Source organism: Malaclemys terrapin, chromosome 1 (assembly GCF_027887155.1).
Source record: "Malaclemys terrapin pileata isolate rMalTer1 chromosome 1, rMalTer1.hap1, whole genome shotgun sequence".
In the NCBI taxonomy this organism is placed as follows: Eukaryota; Metazoa; Chordata; order Testudines; family Emydidae; genus Malaclemys; species Malaclemys terrapin.
In genome coordinates, this window is record NC_071505.1 from 74,424,635 (window position 1) to 74,444,802 (window position 20,168).

The 20,168-nt window shown below is 40.4% G+C and overlaps 1 protein-coding gene across 1 annotated transcript in view; it reads left to right on the forward strand.

The window, feature by feature from the left end:
• Window positions 1–20,168, forward strand: part of METTL25 (methyltransferase like 25) — a 98,379-nt gene that overhangs the window by 75,317 nt on the left and 2,894 nt on the right. The window contains exons 8-11 of the mRNA XM_054027431.1: window positions 406–479; window positions 4,825–4,918; window positions 17,504–17,578; window positions 18,178–18,249. Of these exons, the coding sequence (XP_053883406.1) occupies window positions 406–479; window positions 4,825–4,918; window positions 17,504–17,578; window positions 18,178–18,249 (315 nt within the window). The remainder of the gene's footprint in view (window positions 1–405; window positions 480–4,824; window positions 4,919–17,503; window positions 17,579–18,177; window positions 18,250–20,168) is intronic.

The window sequence follows — 20,168 nt, forward strand, 5'->3', positions numbered from 1 at the left end:
TCTTTTTTTATTCATTGGACGAGACTCTGCTTTGAAGTTTGATGGTGCAATTTTGGAATAACTCCATTAACTGCAATAGAGTTCCCTGGGTTTACAAATGAAGATCAGAATTTGGCCCATCTTCCTTTCTTTTTTATAATCCCTATCCCTCCACCCACTTCCTATCAAACTTTGCAGTTTCCTGTGTTTATTTTTTCTCACAATTATGGTTATGATATCGTCTGACTCATTTTAACTTGCAAACAGGAAAATTAGTAAATTGTCCTGTCAACCAGGTTAATAAGACTGGTTTGAGAGAATACAAACCAGTAATTAGGTAAGGCAGCCAACACCATTCTAGTTACTCTGGTCTTGATTTTGATGCCAACTTTGCAGTCCTGCTGTTCTTTGCTTTCTTTTTTCCAGCTGCCTACAGAATCATTGTTTTATCGAGCTGTTCTACAGGTTATTATAGAGGAATGTTACGGTGTCATCAAAAGGTATGAGATTCTGAGACTAAGGCCTAATTCTGCCTCCCTTACTCTGCAAGTTGTAACTATTAGCATAAGAATTGCAGAATGAGGCCCTAAATTCTGTCTGTATCTGTTTGTATTATGAATGCAGTCAGTAAATAATACAGGGCTCTTTCATTTGCTCTGAATCCATATGCAGAGCATACCATCCACACAGAGCTCTTGCCCTTCCAGCATTGCAGAGGCATTAGCCCTGTCCTTGGCACTGGACATGTAGGCAACTGTGGCAAATTCACTAAATGCTTATGGGTGGCTGGAGATGCCCAGAGAACCTCCTAGTGTGATGATTGACTCCCCCTGCGGGGAGAGCACCCCTAAGAACTAGCAAAGGAACAATGCACTGGGCTTTATCTCAAAGGTAACCTTGAAGATAATTTGACTAGTAAAGTTGAGGCCTGGTTAAACTCGCACCGTGTGTTCTTGCCTTCTTCCCTGTGGTGAGCACACCACTACAGCTTTGAGCTATACAGACTATATCTGAGAGTGCTTCTTTATCATAGGTCTCATAGTCAGCTACTGACTTGAAGGCCTGTCAGTGCATATTGAGTTGAGCAGCAGGAAGTCCAAGAGCCAGTGTGGACTCACAGGACCAATGACAAATTGTCTTTGGCATTTGGGGTGGGAGCATAGTTTTTTCTGTCAATGGGTAACCTCCAAACAGAAGAATTTCTTCCTTAACTTGACATTACGTATAATAAAACTACACAGAAGATTTAGCAGAAAAAAACATGAGAACTAGGTTGTAAAAACTGAAAGTATGGGCTAGACCAGTGTATGTTATCTATTAAAGTAAAGGTAACATGGGGGAAGTAATAAAGATTGCAGTTTTGAAATTAAAAGAGTTTTAGGCCCAGTTTTAAGCTTGCTAATGTTAGATGTCTCCAGTTTTGATGAAGTAGCTGGAATTTTCTTTGTCTCAGTGAAGCCTTGTGGGACCAGTTCAGCAGTTTTTAAGATGTCAGGTTCCTTATCCAATAACACTTAAAAAGCAGTTTAAGACAATTAAAAGAATGAATTATGATGCCTTGAGTCATTAAGAGCCCATTCTGACTTTTTAGAGCTTCATGTATTCAGTATATATTTTCTTGTTACAACTATGCTGCTTCTGATTTGTAGGATAGATACACTAAAAGCATATTTTTTCCAAAGAATCTTTTAAATGCATAGCCATTAAGTAGTCTTCAGACTGCATTTGCCCAAAGGTTTTATTGCATTAGAATAATAAAAAATACAGTAACAGGAATTTCCTATTTCCCTAAAAATAAAATAAAATTGAAAGTTAATTGACACAAAGAACTTGGAGCCTGACCCAAAGCCCAGTGATATCAATGGAAGTCTTTCTGTCAACTTCAATAGGCTTTGAATAGGCCCACAGCTGAAAAGAATAGGCTTTCTATGAGTTTCCAGTAAAATAGTTTTTAAGAAAATATACCCATCAAGCTGTGACTCACAAACATGAGTACCAACCTCAGGACAGACTGTTAAGAGGCAGGGCACAAACCCCAAATTGGTTTTATATTCCATACTTAGATTTCACCAACCAAACATCAAGTGCAAACTCCGCAGGTATTATAATAGTCTAACCAGGGAGCCACAGACAGTCCCCTTGGGCACTCCAATCTACCTTGTCACCTAAGCAAGCTTGCTTTTGTGATAGATGGTCCCTTACAGCAAAAATCACAACAATGTTCAGGTTGCTCCCTGTCCCAAAGGACCAGTCACTTACCTGAAGTCAGTTGAACCTTAGATCTCACACCAGAGACAATGCTTGTAACCAACGCTATAATAAACTATCTAAAGGTTTGTTAATTAGGGAAAGGAAATAAGAGAGTTATTTACAAGGTTAAAGCAGGTAAACATACATACACAAAGGAGTTACAGTCTTAAGTTTCAAAAGGTAATAGAAGCGTTTATAACAAGCAAGCTCTATTTGTTCCTTGAGGTAACCCAGGCTAAACAGTGGGGACCTCTTGCTTACGCCTAGAAAACCTTGCCCTTGAGGCCTTGGCTACACTTGCAAGTTACAGCGCTGTAAAGCCTCCCCCAGCGCTGTAACTCACTCCCCGTCCACACTGGCAGGGCACTTGCAGCGCTGTATCTTCCTGGGTACACCGCTGCAAGTACTCCACATCTCCGAGAGGGATAACAGCTGCAGCGGAGTGGCCACGACTCACAGGTGTGAGTGTAAACGCTTGCAGCGCTGTACTAATCACCTTGTCAAGTGGCCAATCCTCTCCATTGTTGTGACCGGCTGCAGGAATGCGGAAGTGCCGGTTTCAAAGCTCGAACCACAGAGAAAAGCAAGCAATTTGCAGCTTGCTTTGAGTGAGTAAATGAATGAGCAGGGGGCCGGGAGTTCGGAACTTGCAAAATAGAGAGCTGCACTCTCTCTTCTCCCACACTCCCTGTCACAATCCACCCCACCCCCCCGTTTTGAAAAGCACGTTGCAGCCACATGAATGCTGAGATAGCTGCCCATAATGCACCACTCCCAACACAGATGCAAATGTTACAAGTGTGGCCACACCACTGCGCTGGCAGCTGTCAGTGTGGACAGACTGCAGCGCTTTTCCCTACTCAGCTGTACAAAGACAGGTTTACCTCACAGCGCTGTACAGCTGCAAGTGTAGCCAAGGCCTGAGAGTCCAAGCAGCACAGAGATACAGTTTTCCTTATCAGGGATTTTTATTCACCTTTCTCTTCTGAACTGCCAGCTCAGCTGATGGGAGGAATTTATTTGCACATCTCCTCTTCCTGGTAGGGATTGGGAGACAGGGAGAGCAATTAACAAAGTCTTTTGTCCTCTGATGTTCCACAATAGTTCATCTGGTGTCAAGTAGTCTTCTGTGTTGGGCAGGACCTAACGCCTACGTTTGGAAGCCAGCATTTCACACTAAGGGCACGTCTTCACTGGCTTGTGTAGTCGTGGCACAGCGCTCTCCCAGGGCTCTAAAAAAACCACCTCTAAGAGGGGCATAGCTATAAGCGCTGGGAGTGCAGCTACCAGCGCTGGTGCACTGTCTATACTGGCACATTACAGTGCTGAAATTTGCAGCGCTCAGGGGGTGTTTTTTCACACCCCTGAGAGAGAAAGTTGCAGCGCTGTAAAATGCCAGTGTAGACAAGCCCTTACTCAGGTCCCTTTCCTATCTGGTGTTTTACACAATTACAGAGATATACAATGCACATACTCAAATACTATCTTAAGATATGTGATACAGATGTTATAAGGGAAATTAATGCATCCAGCAGCTTACAAGCATTCAATAAAGTCTAAATACTAAGCACACTTTTATAACACTAATACTTATTTTAACAGTACTAACACACAGGGGAGCCAGACTAATTCCAGCTATGTGTTTGGCAGTATCAAAGTGAGGCATGGGGATCTTGGTATAAATTGGCACCTGGTTTGCTAGTGTTATAGTACCTAACTAATATTTTATGGAAAATCTGTTTGTGCATAAATAATACATTGAAGAGAATATTTGTGAATAGCTAATGTGTTTGGGAATATGATTCTTACAGTACAAGACTACCAAGGTCAGTGAGACCTGGAGCTGTGTGTTATGTAGGTGATGGCTATGAAAGTTAATTCAGACTGAGGGCTGACAAAACATATTCATACATTTTTTCCTAAGGTATTTCAAATGGAGATTACATGTAATTTGCTAATGTGAGTGCATCTTCTGTTTGCCTTCTGATACTTTTTCTGCATTGCTTTACCACTTTGCCTCAACCAATTCAAATATTGGGCAAGTTTCTGAAGAGGCACCCTAAATTGTAAATCTGGAAAATTCTGACATTGCCTAATTTAAATGAGAATCACATGCTACACATACATCTAGGAGAGAAATCTTCAAGGCATAAATAAGATCAGAATCACACTTAAGTTACATGATCCCTGGATCGACAGTTGGCATTGAAGAAGTTCTGCTTTCATAAACATTGAATTCTTGATAATATTGTCAGGTGAGGCACTGAAAATGGACACTGTGTAATGGATCCAATACAATAAAAACAATGTTAGGAGAGGAATAGAAATAAAAAAAATCACCTTCACCTCATTCATAATTTCAGGTATTCATGAGTAATAATATTTTTGGTCTAAAAAGGTCTTTGGGTATTGGTTAGCTTGCTTTGATGTATTTTTAGATAAAAGAAAAAGTAAAACTGAAATAAATTATTATTCTAACTTCACAGAATATCCTATTGTATATGTTTTTAGTGGATCTGAGATTTATGAAACAATAATATGCAACGTCTGTGTTGTGAGAAAATTAAAAGAATAACCTCAATACTACATTTGCAGTGATCGGCATGTTGGTAAAATTTTCTCCAAGTCTTCCTCTTTCGTGGATTATGTCAGAAAGTCTCTGAAGAAGCTTGAACTAGATGAGACAAAGGTAAGCAGCTGATTTCATATTGCATACAGTTCACATATCAATGTAAACTCTAAGAAGTGGCCAGCATTTTGATGGAGCTGTTTGTATATATTATGTGAGCAGCTATTATTACTAGAATATACATCCACATATTCAGCTCTTTGTGAATTAAACAATATTTATCCAAGACAAATTATTTCAGTTTGTATATTCAGTTTGGGGATTAGTTTTCACTTTTATTTTCTTTAAAATACTTTCATTTTAAAACGTATGACTTGTGAGATGCCTTTTTATTTTTATTTTTGTATGATTACTAATAGTCTAAATAATGTTTTTGAAACCCCTCAGAAAATACACTCTAAAGCCTAAGTGTTTATAATTAATGAACATCTCTATTTCTCCAGATACATTTACAATATCCTTTTCCTTCTCCTTTGTCCTCCAAGACATGTGTGGTGGAGATGGGTACTCCACCACATAACTCTTGCATCCTCTTTGTGGCCTAAAATCATAAAATGAGTACTAGACTGTAGATACAGCATCAAAGCCAGTAACAAGGTTTAGCTGAGACCTTTACTCATATGGGCAGATAATGCTTCCTGGTTCATTCAATTTTCCTTACAATCTTACCATGCTCTGATAACATGAAAAGACTCAGTACAGGGTTTGGCCGAGATAGGGTTAAAGCATCTAGATGCCTTTGTAATCCAGGGAAGATAGGTGGATTAGTCTGATTCTGTGAAGGAAGTGGATATAGAACAGCGGGTAAGAACATAAGAATGGACATACTGGGTAAGACCAATGGTCCATCAAGACCAGTATCCTGACTTCTGACAGTGACCAGTGCCAGATGGGTAATAAGTTGAATGGCAGTGTCAATAGTCTTAGATGACTTGGTATAAATCAAGCCTTTCCTTCCCGCTTTCTATGTAAATACTCAGTATGGCCTCCATGACCATAGTAACTTAATGCCTCCTTATATTATACCCGTTTTACACATGCTGTCATCCAAAGTAAATAAACACACCTCCCACATGCTTGAGTTTCAGATGAAAGATGTGGATTCTTTTGCCTGTGCTGAAACTATGCTGGTCAGCCTGTCATAACTTTCATATTTAATCAGTATTTATGTTAAGCATGCCTCTTGTGTCTTCATTATAGATCCAAATGAACCACTATTCTGAACAAATATGGAGCTATTTCACCTTTATTATTTAAAGCTATGTATATCAGAAAAGCTGAATAGTGCGGCAGAGATAACAGAATAAGTGGCTTTTGCTTAATAAATTAACCCCTTATCATTTTCAGCTTCCCACATAGACCTAAACTTGTGCTCTGAATTGTGCTACCACTGGACTACCATACTGCTCTCAATGTTAAAATGAAATATTTTAGCCACAGCTGTAGAAAACCAGAGGACTAGATCCAGTTCATTATATAACCAGATTATGTTTGTGTAAAAAGTTCGAACAATGGAGGGAGGCAGTAAAAAGATCTAAAGAGGATATTAAATAATGCACAAAGTGTACAGTTTTAGAATAAATCTATGTTATATTACATTTACAAACTTATATTTAAACAAATCTGTGCATGGAGAACAAGTATATATTAACGTGTTTCTGATTCTGTAATGACCATCTGTTAATCTTCAAAACTGTGTAAATAAGTGAAGTGTCTAGCTAATCTAACATGCTTCTGGATTGGTTCTCAGTCCTAAGAAATTACTGTGAGAGATGTGGAGTAAGAGAAAACATTTTCATACTAGTCATTATCATTCCAAAGCAGGAAGAGCTACATATGAGAGATTTATATGTGGCTAGAGTCCAAGTAGAAGATGATCAAAAATGGCAAATCCTTAGAAGTCACTTCTAAAAGAGGACCGTGACTATTTTGTCATTTTCTCACATTAGTAATGTCATCTGTATGGCTATATAGTGTGGAATCTGCCCAAAAAATTCATTATAAATTCCTGCTTTTATGTGATGTACAGTTCAGGATAAAAATGTGCTCCTGATTGGCCTATAAAGTTTCTAAGTGGTTGTTTCTGCCTTGAATGTTGTTACATTAGATCCATTTCATTCTTTGGTGGACAGTCAAGCCTCCCGCTTCCCTGGGGCTAAAAAATAACCCCAGTGGAGGCACTCCATTTGCTTAACTTTTTGTGCAGTTCTGATAGAATGATGGATAGAACATGGGGAAAAGTAGTGGAGTGAGGGAGGGTGTGGAGGAGTGAGGATAGTATTTTTCTCAAAGATGTTTTCTTTGCCCTTACACATTTACTGGTTCTAGTCACATTCACATACATACACACAATTTTGTAAGAAGAAAGCACTGGCAGTTAGGTAGAAAGAGGAGAGGAAGCCCTTATCTGGCAGAAGATTTCTTACTTTCTAATTCACCAAATACCCTTTGTCACCTGTGATCATATGAGGGAGCACTTCTTACTTTCACATTTATGCAGAACAGAGACACCTTGGGTGATTGGTGCAGGGGGTCATACCCACTCCTTCCGCCAGAGGAGTGTCTCTTTTTCTCTCTGTCCAATTTTGCTACCACTGTCCAGTAGAAAATATCCCAGCTCCCTCTGCAGCCTCAGCAGGAAGCAGGGTAGGGAGTAGGGCTACTTGGAAAAGGGAAGGAATACAGCTCATTTGCAGGTGCTTTGCTACTCCCGAGAATGCATGGATATGGCTTTATATTGGCTGCTGACCATCTCCAGAAAGGTCAATAGCAAACAGTTCATGGAGCACATTGATAGGAATTTTTTTCAGTCCAAAAATTTAGACCAGTTCTAATCATGAAAGCACCATGAGCATTTATAAGGCCATACTGTCCTTTACATCCCTCTGGCAATGTGAAGGAGCCTTAAAACTTTTACACCTGTTTTATACTCCTGGGGGAACTCACAGAGACAATGGGAACAATTCACTAAGCAGACAGGCTGCTACATTCTGCTCTGCCAGAGGGGACAGAGCCTGCCCTATGCCTACCTCCTCAGAAACACCTTGAAGCCCTGCCCCTCTGCACTGAGCATGCTTCAGTAGCAAGGGAGAGTCTCTCTCTCTGTCTCTCTCTCTCTCTCACTTGCATGATTGCCCAGCCCCTCTCCCATCTCTCCTGGCGGTGATTTACGTCTCTACCAGCTGCTCCGGGCACTCGAGCCAACCTGCCTGTGCTGCCAAGAACGGGCATATGACAGTTCTTGCAGCTTCCCTTTGCTTTCCCATCATAAGTAATTTTTCAGCGGGGAAGCAAAGAAGTCTGCAGGGGACATGAATTCTGCATACGCACAGTGACGAACAATTCCCCCAGGAGTAAAGTGTTCGTACATGCCTCAGAAAACCTGAAACAGGACGCGGACATTAGGTATTTTGCAACTACATTTAGCTGTTACTTTTACTTTTAACGATTCATAATCTATTTAATCTAAACTATTCCCACTCTAAATAGGTAGCATATTCACCCCAGCCCAATATACAGGAATACAGCAAATGGCTTCACATATAATAAAACTTGCTATGGCAGAACGCTCAAGATCTTATAATTTAGTTTTTATGAATTTGTCATTATAGTATCATGTATTTTTAAAACTCCCTTATGATAGCCCATGTTTTAGTGTGCATATGTCATATCCATTATATTATTAAAACATAATGGGCCAAGTTCAGTGCTGATATATACTCCAAGTTTACCACTAAGTTGTCCCAGTTTATATGTTTAAAGAAAGTAACAAGCTCAGTTTCTAATATTTCTGTCCTAAATGGACATCTAAATATGAAAATCTGGAACCTGTTGGTAATAATGTAATGGTAGTTACCTCCCATGTTATTTATAGAAAACAGTGGGAAATATATATGTTCTTTAATTGTTTTATATCAATACAGTAACACTGATTTATGCAAAAAGATTAAATTTTATTTAAATCCATTTTTCAACCTTCTTTGCACCCAATGTCTTAGCACCATTGCTATTTTTTATACTTTTCAGGGCTTCTTTGTGGCAGCCTGAAATCATGAAGGGGTTAATTCATTCAAGTATAAATTCTATATAGAAATAGCTTTGTCAATTGATATTCCACATACAGAGAAAAGATATTAAATAATCACCTTGAATCCATCTTGTCATCACATCCAAGCATACAAGCTACTGTATAAGTTATAGCTTACTTTTTCACTAATGATGGTTACTTTGTCTTGTAGTCAAAATATTTCACACACAATTTAAGAACTCCTCCAGAAGCATCCAATTAAGTATGTACTATGGAGATGCAGTAGCAATTCCACAGTTTAGGTTGTGTTACCTTAAGAGTGTGTGTGTTTGTATAGGTTGCTGTAAGTTTGATTGATTTTCTAAACCCATAGTGATGCATCAAAAAAGTTGGCTGTGCCTAAAATTTTTCATTTTCAGTTTTGCACAATATAATGTTAGTGGTGTTTAAATTAATGGCACAGCAGAAATTGCATACATGAAAACAATAACCCTGCAGCAAAGACATTTTCCTCTCTTTAAAAATAATTTAAACAGCTCTGATATTTGTCATTTTGCATCTAGAAGTCAGAACGAAAAATATTCTGAATCTCCTGATGTAGCTTTTTTATGCAGCACATAAAGAGAAATGTTTATCATCACATAACCTGCTGTCTTTATTATTCTTATGATATGGGATGCTTTTTATTGGTACAACCCTTCGTTTTTGCAGTATATAGAGCAATAGTAGTTTTAATCTGTACAATAAAACAAGCTTGTTGTTTTTATTAACATTCTTTGAAGGAATTGGATGCCATTCATTTTTAAAGAATGCTTATACTGTAATAATTTCACTGGTACATTTCCTTTACGATCATTAATTTGAGCCAGGATATGGGTATTTTCAAGGGGACTTGATGTTCATTGGTCTTGCAGTGAATTTTTAAGCTATTTAGTCTTTGTTAAAATTACTATTTATTTCAATGTTGCTACATTAAGATTGTGCCTTTGTGAATTCCAGAGTATTTCATTTTTCAGTGGTAAAACTAACTAGATTATGACTCTTTCATCTGAAGAAGTGAGGTTCTTACCCACGAAAGCTTATGCTCCCAATACTTCTGTTAGTCTTAAAGGTGCCACAGGACCCTCTGTTACTTTTTACAGATTCAGACTAACACGGCTACCCCTCTGATACTAGATTATGACTGATACTGTGTAGAGAATATGTAGATCATTCTGTTAATTAGAATTCATTATCATTTTGTCTTACAAAAATGTATCCAAAACAATTTTTGTCATTTCCTTGAACATATTTTTAAACAATTGATATGAGTCTTGTTAGTACCAGCATCACCAGAGCGACACATAGTCTATAGCCTCCTGGCTGAGGCAGACAATAATGAACAGTGTATAGTCTCTAGCCCTCAGGGTCGGGAAGAGCAACAAATAGTCTATAGCCACAACCTCCTGGCTGGGGCAGACAGTCTATAGGTCTGAGGGCCTAAAGTGAGCATGCAGCCAATCCCCAGCTATGGGGTTGGCAGTGAAGGGGGAAGGATAGGGGGACCCAGGCCCATCCTACTCCACCAGATCCCAGCCCAGGGCCCGTCCAGTGGCATGTGGTCCCACCACTGGGTCAGCAGGGATCCTCCCAAAACATGCTGACTGCAGCTTTAGCAACACAACCAGACTAAAGTCTGGTTTTCTCTGGGCTACATCCTACCTGTACCTGTTCGTAGGGCCTCGTTGCTCATGGGACCTCAATCTCCTCTGAGTACTCAGCAGCTGTTAGTCCCACCAGCTCCTCAGGGTACTCGACTGGCAGCAGTCCCGGCAGCTCCTCAGAATACTCGACTGGTGGCAGTCCCGGCAGCTCCTCCAGGTTGTCAACTGGCAGCTGTCCCAGCAGCTCCTCAGGGTCCTCCTCCAGGAGCAAGAGTTGGTACAGCTTGGTCTCTGGCCCAGGGGCCAGCAGCAAGGCAGAGGCATTTGACTCCTTTCCTGGCTTTCCCCCAACTGAGCTGGAAGCACTGCTTCTTATACTTCTTGTTCCATACCTCTGCTTCTGGCACAAGAGGTGGGCCTGGTCTGGCTCTGCCCCCCCAATGGGCAAGGAGAGGTTCCTCACTCTCAGGCTCAGAGGGAGGCCATTCTGCCTCGCTACATGGATATAAACTGGCCGTGAACAAGTTTATGCTTGAAATTAGAAAAAGGTTTCTAATCATCAGAGAAATCAAATTCTGGAACAGCATTCCAAAGAGAGCAGTGGGGGAAAAAATCTATCTGGCTTCAAGACTGAGCTTGATACGTTTATGAAGGGCGATGGTATGATGATACTGCCTACAATGGCATGTAGCTGATCTGTGACTGCTAGCAACAACTATCCCCAGTGGCCAGTGATGGTACACGGGATGGGGAGGGCATTGAGTTACTACAGAGAATTCTTTCCTGGTGTCTAGCTGGTGGGTCTTGTCCACATGCTCAGGGTCTAACTGATCACTCTGTTTGGGGTCAGGAAGGAATTCCTCCCTTCCCCTTCCCCTCCCTCCCCCCCCCCCCCCCCCCATCAAATTGACAAAGATCCTGGGGGATTTTTTGTCTTCCTCTGCAACATCAGGCACAGGTCACTTGCAGGCTTAAACTAGTGTAAATGGTGGATTCTCTGTAACTTGAAGTGTTTGCATCATGATTTGAGGATTTCATTAACTCAATCAGAGGTTATAGGTCTATTATAGGAGTGGGTGGGTGATGTTCTGTGACCTGCAATGTGCAAGAGGTTAGATGATCATGATGGTCCCTTCTGGCCTTAAAGTCTATGAGTCTGTGTGGATCATTATTTCATATTACAATTTTCTCAATATACTTAATCACAATTTTTAAAAGGTATGACTACCAAAAATAAATAGTTACAGATATTAAAGTCATATCAACCTGGTCTGAAGGCACAGTGTACATAGCTGTTGTCTCTAGAAGGATTTATGGGACTAGAACCCAGGGTTGTGCAGTCCAGACCCCTCCACAGCACCACAGGGGAGCCAGATAATACAGCATCCAACAATTACTGGAGTGTCAGGCACCGCAGAAAGTACCATCTGAAGAGGCCAGAGTGACAGAGCCCTGCGATCACCTGATTGGTTCACACCAGCTCTTTAAACCAGAAAGTTGCCCCAGGGAACTGTCTCAGCAACAGTGAAAACTCTGACTTCCTACTGCTACAGACGAGGTCTTTTGCCCCATCTTGCTCCTGACTCCTGTCTTAAACCCCAGCCAAGCTTGACTTTGGTACCTGTCTTCTTACTCAGCTTGGTAGCTAGTCCTGACTCCTGCCTTTGACTCTGGCCCAGCTTGACCCTGATACCCATCTCCTGACTTGGGTTGGTAACTTGTCTCAAATCCTGCCTTCAGTTCCAACCCAGCAGACATTCCTGGCCTGGCCACCTACACCCCAGATATAACAGTCTCATATTTTATTAACATGAGCCAATGATCCATGTCAGCTAAGTCTATATTTCAAAAGATACTGGGTTCAGTCCTGCCTCTGTTATCAGCATACTGTTTATAGTAATTGATACTGTGGTTTCATGCATTTGTTTCTGTGGAAATTATGTTCCTTTCTAAATTAGTGTCAAAAAGAAGGAATAGTTTAATTTCAGTGTGTTCCGTTTCCTATAGTATTAAGTACAGATTTACATGTTAAGGCCACTGTAAGACCAAGTATTTAAGGCTGGAAATTTTGAAGAAGCCTAAGGGATTTGGGTGCCCAAATCCCATCAAGCTCCTTTAAAAATCCCAGCCTTAAATTTACGAGGCCAGATAATGTCTCTATGTGGAAATGCCTGCATAGGGGCTGGGAAACTATGTGAGGTTCTCTTCATGGACTTCCCTCTGAATTCATCCATGGTTTGTCCCCTTGTAGAAGAAACCGGGGTCCAGCACACACACCCAATAGATCCTTTGACATCCTGTGGACTTTGGAGTCCAGTGGGGAGCATCCAGATGGAGGCCCTCTGTCTCCATGATTCTATGCTGAGCTGTGTCTTGCAGGTGCTCAGCCATATACCAACATTAATGTCACGTTAAATAGTCTTTAAGGCCATTGGCTTCATTAATTTCCATATGGTATTTCCACTAGTTGCACCAGAGTGACAATGTGTACACTCCTCTCCCTCTCCTGCCCCCCGACAATCTGTCACTCTTACTTGCTGGCCTGCTCCTTTCCCATGCATGGCTCTTTGGACCTATGGAGAGCATGCCGGGAGAATGAGGAGGATGGTGTCATACAGGCAACTGACCTCCTATCTCTTCTGCATGGGGAGGGGGAGATCAACATATTGGAAGGTCCTCTCTGCTGATTTTTCACTCACTGGAGAGCAATGACTTGAATGTTCCAAATGACCTTTGCTGTTAATTTGACTCAAATATGACCCTTTCAGAATTGCATGTTGCACATTGGCAGTGAGATATTTTGCATGTAATTTTTCACTAAACTTGTAAAGGGTGTAGCTAAGGCAGGCTGTGCTATGCATGCATTGATGACAAACTTAGCTTCACAGTGAAATATGTACTGAAGATGTGCATGGGAAAAGGCAGAAGCCCTCAGGCTCTATGGAGCTTGTTAGGACCCAGGAGTTATGAAGGGCTGCTGTATGATTTGCATGAAGTTCATGGGAAAGAGATTCTGTCCTGTAGATCTCCTAAAATGCTTAGGATAGGGTGTTCTGATAGTGTCTGTCCAAAAAGTTCCTCATTAGGTAATTTAGATACCATTTTTTTTGTAGAACCAACATAGCTTCAAAAATCTGGAATTTAAATGCCTTAGCTTTGTGGGTGGCTGTTTTTAATGTTAAAACAAACTAGGAAATTCCAGACAAAAACTATGTTGAGAACATTATGACCTATGCAATTAAACAGTCAAGGGAGGAAATGCCAAAATAACAACTGTACACTTTATTCTCCCTTTCCTTGTGTATAAGTGTATGGTAATCTTTAATTACATGATTGTATATTATTTCTCAAGCAGTATAACATATGATTTTTTTCTACTTTGAAATACAAATGTGTAACATCTTGCGATTTTCTTTTTTAATGCTGCTCCTTTCTTTGTCATAATGCAGCATAACTTCAGCAGCCTTATATCTAACCACCTAGCTGTATGTGTCCTGAGATGCTATTACATACCTAGCTACTACTACTTTTCTGCTTCCCCACTCTCACTTTAAACCTACTACCATTTCAGCACCTGCCCCTGTCCTTTGCTTGTGTTTCCCCAAATTAGATTCTAGTGATGATGGAGTCTGTGAAATTGATTGCTTCCCTACATTTTTAAAGAAAGACAAAACAGACTTCGCTATCCACTGACTAATGCCAAAATATTGTAGTTGTCATGCATTGGTTTACAAGCATCACTGGGCTTGGAATTTAGCTGTAGGGTATTTGTTTTTATATTGGATTGTTTCATTTTAAGAAGATATAGTGCAGAGTAATGGGTTAATCAGATTAGAACAATGGTGGTTGCTGAGCACTTGCTCATGGTCCTTGGAGAGCTGTTCTCCTCCTTGTTTCCAGCTGCTAAATTGCATTAAAAGAATCTAAAAGTATATCAACTACTTTCCTACTATTACGTTTATGAGTAAGTAATGGCTGTAGTTGCTACATGATTGTGAATGGGAGGGAAGGTGGACTGTACTCACTGTAAGAGGGAGGGTCCATGACTTCTATTAAAATGTGGTCCATGGTATAAAAACATTTGGAGAGTATGAGATTATTATTAATGTATGTCCTCCATTCTGTGAACAACATGAGTCTCATCGGCCTGTTTTTCATCTTCTCACACAAACATCTTCATACTGCCTTCCACAATGTTCCTTACATGTGAAACACTCACCTTGAGCTAATCTGTAATGCTGATACCCATTCCTTTAAATCTCTCCTCAAGACCACAGTGCTGATAAGAAATCATCCAATAGCTAGACTGAGTGGAATAAAGATGAGGTTAGTTAGCAATTTATCCACCTATAACCATAAGATTTGGGAATAAATACATATGTATGTATATAGAATATACATAGGATTGTATCATTGTTCTGTGTCACTTATCTTCAGAATCAGGATTGTTTCTTCATAGACATTTGTACAGTACCTGGCACAGTGGGGCCATGTCCCTATGAGAATTTCTCAGTACTCACATAAGAAAATATCAAGTAGTAATAAATGTCACATGATGTTATATTGTGTCATATTATCTTAAGTGAAAAAGAAAAGGGGATCTTGGTTTTGGTACAGCAATTTGTACACAGTGGATGGTTCTCTCACTTGAGAATTAAGGCTTTGTATTCTGGGCAATAAAATAAGAAAGCACATCTCTGTTTATCTAAAATCCCCTGCTCATTCTCCCACCACAGAGCAGTACTGGATGTGTCTCCTTGGCAACAGCTGTTCCAGGGAAATGGTGGAGGATTACATAATGGTGTTGACAGTCTAAGGGGAAATTAAAGGAAAAATCATGATCTGTGGCTTTCTTTTTTCAGAGGAAGGGTGCAAGAACCACATGTACAAAATCACATAATTTTCAATAGTGTATTAAAACTTAAAGTAACTTGAATATATCCCAAAACAAACTAAAATGTGTGAATTTGTGGAGGGAGAGGAGGGAAGAGACTTTGGCCACAGTGCAATGTTCTGTATTGCCTGAGAACGTTAGGAGCACATTCCAATTCTTTCACTGCAGAATTGGAGGCCTTAGGAAGAATTGGCAAGTGCAGCAAGCATACTCTTTGGGCTTGTCTGCACTAACCAGAGGATTGACGAGCGGCGATCAATGCATCAGCGGTCGATTTAGTCTTCCACAGATCGCTCTCCCGTCAACTCCTGTTCTCTACCGGATTGAGAAGAGTAGGGGGAGTCGATGGGAGAGCGTCTCCCATCAACATTGCATCGTGTGGACCCCACAATAAGTAGGTCTAAGCTACGTTGATTTGAGTTACGCTATTCACGGAACTCAAATTGCATAGCTTAGATCAAATTTCCCCTGTAGTGTAGACAAGGCCATTGTTTCCTTTGATGATTTGCATTCAGAGTATAATGTCCAAATATCACAGAATAATATGGTCTCTACATTCATATAATATTTTTCACATTTTGAGCACACAACTTTTTACACTTGCAACTCTGATAACCGTGTGTAGAATAAATACAGTGGTGTGCATAAATCAAGTAGTTAGAAATACTGTTTGATGTGCATATGTAAATCAGACACTTTGCATGTGAAAAATGCACATGATAACTTGCTCATATTTAACTGTGGCTGCTGTGTTGAGCATCCTTTGAGAATTTGGACCAGGATGACCAGACTCCTCCCCTCTCACTGCCCAGAGCTCTCCTTGGTCCCAGCTGGCGGGCAGCCCCGCTCCATCCTGGGAGGATCCCCTAGGTAGGATCCTGCAGCCCCCAGTCCCACTCCTCCTCTGCAGGATCCTGCAGCCACCTGCTTTTCTTCTCCTAATCCCATGATATCTCCAATAACTGTCCCCCTATCTCCAGTCTTCAGTGAGAGGGCTTCCCCAGAGCTCTTATCTTCATTAACTCACTCTTCCTGCACCGTGGGGGGTGTGAAGCCATTACTGTACTGCCAAACTTGGAGTAGGGGCCAGCTCTGTTGTGCCAAAGCTTCCCTATGGCTGCTGCCTGTACAGGGCCGGCTTCAGCTTTTTTGCCACCCCAAGCGGCAAAGGAAAAAACAAAACAAAACAATTGAGCTGCCGCCGAAGACGAAGATAGGGGCTGAAGGACCTGCCGCTGAAGACCCGGACGTGCTGCCCCAATAACAGACGGAGTGCGGCCCCTTTGTATTGGCCTTCCCAGGCACCTGTTTCCTTCGCTGGTGCCTGGAGCTGGCCCTGTGCCTGTAACACAGGCAGCATAATGGCTTCTACTAGCCAAAGGGGAAAGCTGCACATGGCTCAGGCAAAATTCCAGAGCTGCCTGTGTCTTCTCAGCAAAACCAGCCTCAAACTGCAGCACCTGCAATATTACAGGCATTGGCAACACCGCACCAGGCAGTCTGGTGAAGGAGAGGGAAACTGCAGAGAATTACAATTGAGGAAAAGTAATATGGAAGTATTATAGTTATTTCACAGAGGGATAACCTGGAGCACAGAGCAAGTGTGTGACTTCTCCAGGGCCTGACAACGAGTAAGTGGCAGAACCAGGAATAAAACCCTAGAGTTCTGACTCCTACTCCTTTTACTGTGACATATCGTACTCCCCCCTTAGCTCTGTAAGTGAGCCCTTTTGTACTTCTTGGTAAAAACTGATGTGAGATGTTCACTGTAAGAAATGGGAACGTTACCTCCACTTCAGTTTATAATGCTTATTTAAGAATGGTTTCATGCTTCTGAGTAATAATATATCTGAATATTTCACGTTAGTGAAAAGGCTAAAGTTAATCGAAGAATTTGGGTAATTGAGAACAGAAAAATGGCTCATTATAAGCCTTAGAAAAGTACTAATAAAAAACAAAACTAAAGTTCATTTGACATTATCACTTTTAATTAGAAAGAATAATGTTGTTTCAGACATTTCCTGGGCTAGGTAATAGGAATGGCTTTAATTGTTGTCATCCATTTTTTTCCTCTGTTGCAGCTCCCGGACAGCTGTATAATGGATTACTATGAAAAATACAAGCATAGAATGAATGAGCTGGAAGCATTTAATATGGTAAAATCAAAGGATTAAAAACATTACCTTGTATATATGTGCTAGTCTAGAATAGAGCCCTGTCAAATTTTATGTGGTGGTGGACCAGCTTATATTGTGATATACTGTCTACAGAAAAACACTTCACTTCGAGGCTATCCTATTCCAGAGCTATATCAGGTGTCAGTAAAATAATAAAGAGAACACATGGAAGGTTCTTTTTCAAGGGGGATTATGAATGTGAAGAAAGAAATGTCAGACTCCTTTTGAAACCGGATTGGTCTCCATGAAGTTATTTCACAAAAAAAGTCTTCTAAAAATTATTTCCCTCTTTAAAAGCTTTCTGCCATTTATAGTATGATTTGCATATTAGATTATGCCTCTGAGCCAGCCATGTAAAATACTTGCCCTGCTTATAACATTCCATGGACTTTTGATCTTTACTAGATTTTTCTGAAAATGTCAGATAGGGAAGAACTGGCAAGGTGGCACTTGTAAAGGTTTTTCCTCAAGAAAATGATTCACCTTCCTAGAAGTGTTTCTGGGGGACAGAGTTGTCTTTTTAGTAGTATGCTGGCTTCCTTTCCTAAAGCCATGATTGTGTCTAACCTTTCTTTCAGTTGAAAGTTGTTCTGGCTCCCTGTATAGAAGTTTTATTACTTCTGGATCGTCTTTGCTACCTCAAAGAGAAGGTGTGTTTACTTTATATTTCATGTTACCTGAAGTCTGTTTATTTTAACCAAATTATTTACTGGGTACCAAAGAGCCCCTGTTGCAGACTTGCTATTCTCATCATAGTTGCAAAAATTTAAGTATTCATTCCATCTTTGTCTAAACATATGCCCAGCAGATGTTTTTTTATTATTATTATTTTAAGCAAAACTGCAACCGTAAAGTTTATGTTCTTTTAATTGTATGGTAATTACTAGTCAGTAGACAGTAAAAAAAAATTTTTTTAAACCCTTACAAATCTTATTCCATACCAAGTATTGGTATATTAATCATTAAAATTAATACTGGAAGTAGTAAACAAACATTACCCTGTGAATACTAAAGCTTTCAACTAATGATATTTTAAGGACTGATCTGCTGCCCACTGATCTCAATGGTAGTTTTTCTGTGGACTTCAGTGGGATTTGGATCATGTCCAAAATGCATGTGGATTATTTTTATACCTACTTAGTTAAGATATGTAGTGGGGAAAAAAGCTTTTTTTTTTTCAGTTATATAATAAATTGAGTTTCACCTGACTAACATACAGCCCATCTGAACTGGCCAAATATAGACCTGGTGCAACTACACTGACTTCCATTGAATTACACCATTAAGTCTCAGCTTGTCCTAATTAACTCAAAAGTAATGATCATACTTATGCTGTTCCAATAACATATTTTCCATCCAATGGTAATTTGTTAGAAGGTTAGGGTGGTGTCTTTGAAGCTTCTACTGTGGGCTATAGTCAAAATAAAGTTTTGTGACCTTTTCATATTAAGCCCATTTGTGTGAGCAGCTCTTTTTTTCCACTATAAACTTTTCATTTTAATAGCTCCATTTTATCATAAGGAAAGTTTTTTTTTATTCTCTTCTACAGTACACTTGGAGCAAATGAGTTGTAATAAATGTTTGCTTTTGTTCTAACTGGTATTTTTACAGAGAGAGGCGTTTCTGAAATATCTAATGATGTATTTTCCTAAATGCCAACTAGCTATAAATCATGAAGAGATCTGTATATTTCCCAAACTGGGAGATCAGACCTTCTGCAGTTAGCTCTGATTTACCTTCTCTAAATTTAATATACCCATAGATTTAATTTTGCACTGGTTACTCCTGAGGGAATTCTGCGTCACTGCATGCGTGCAGAATTCATGTTCCCTGTAGATTTCTTTGCTTCCCCTCAGAAAATGATAGGGAAGCAAAGGGAAGACGTAAGAGCGGTCACATACTCCTCCCTAGCAGTACAGGCAGGTCAATTCCAGTGCCTGGAGGAGCCAGTGGAGAGGTAAATCACCCTGGGGGTGGGGGTATAGTTTGGGGGGGCATTGTGGAGTCATGTGCCACTGCTCCCCCTATTTCTGTGAACACAGAGCTGCCAAGTGAGGGAGTGTGCCGTCCGGCTTGCTAACACCTGAATCCCCCATAGTTGGATCCTGCTGGGTTGAGCCTGCCTGCCCACACTTGGTGCAGCTGTTACAGAGGGAAGAGCGCCAGGGTGTTTCAGGGTCAGCGTCGGATGCAACCTCGCCACCGAGTACCTGGCCCAGGAGAGAGGGGGCTACAGGGTGATCTCCTACCTACATGCAGCCAGTGGTGTTTGCTCCCCACTGCCATGCAGGAACCTTCACATTTATTTATTGACGAATAAAATTTGCTGAATTTTAAAATATCGTGCACAGAAATAATTTTTTTTGGCGCATACTTTTTTATTTTTTGGTGCAGAATTCCCTCAGGAGTAATTGGTTGTCTCACAAATTGTATTTTTCTAGACAAGATGAAATAGAAATTATGGAAACTATACAAAGTGTCAGGGCCATATCCAAGTCAACTTACTCATTTGAGAAATCTCATTATCTTCAATGGAACTATTTGAATGAGTAAAGTTAGTAGGGTTTTG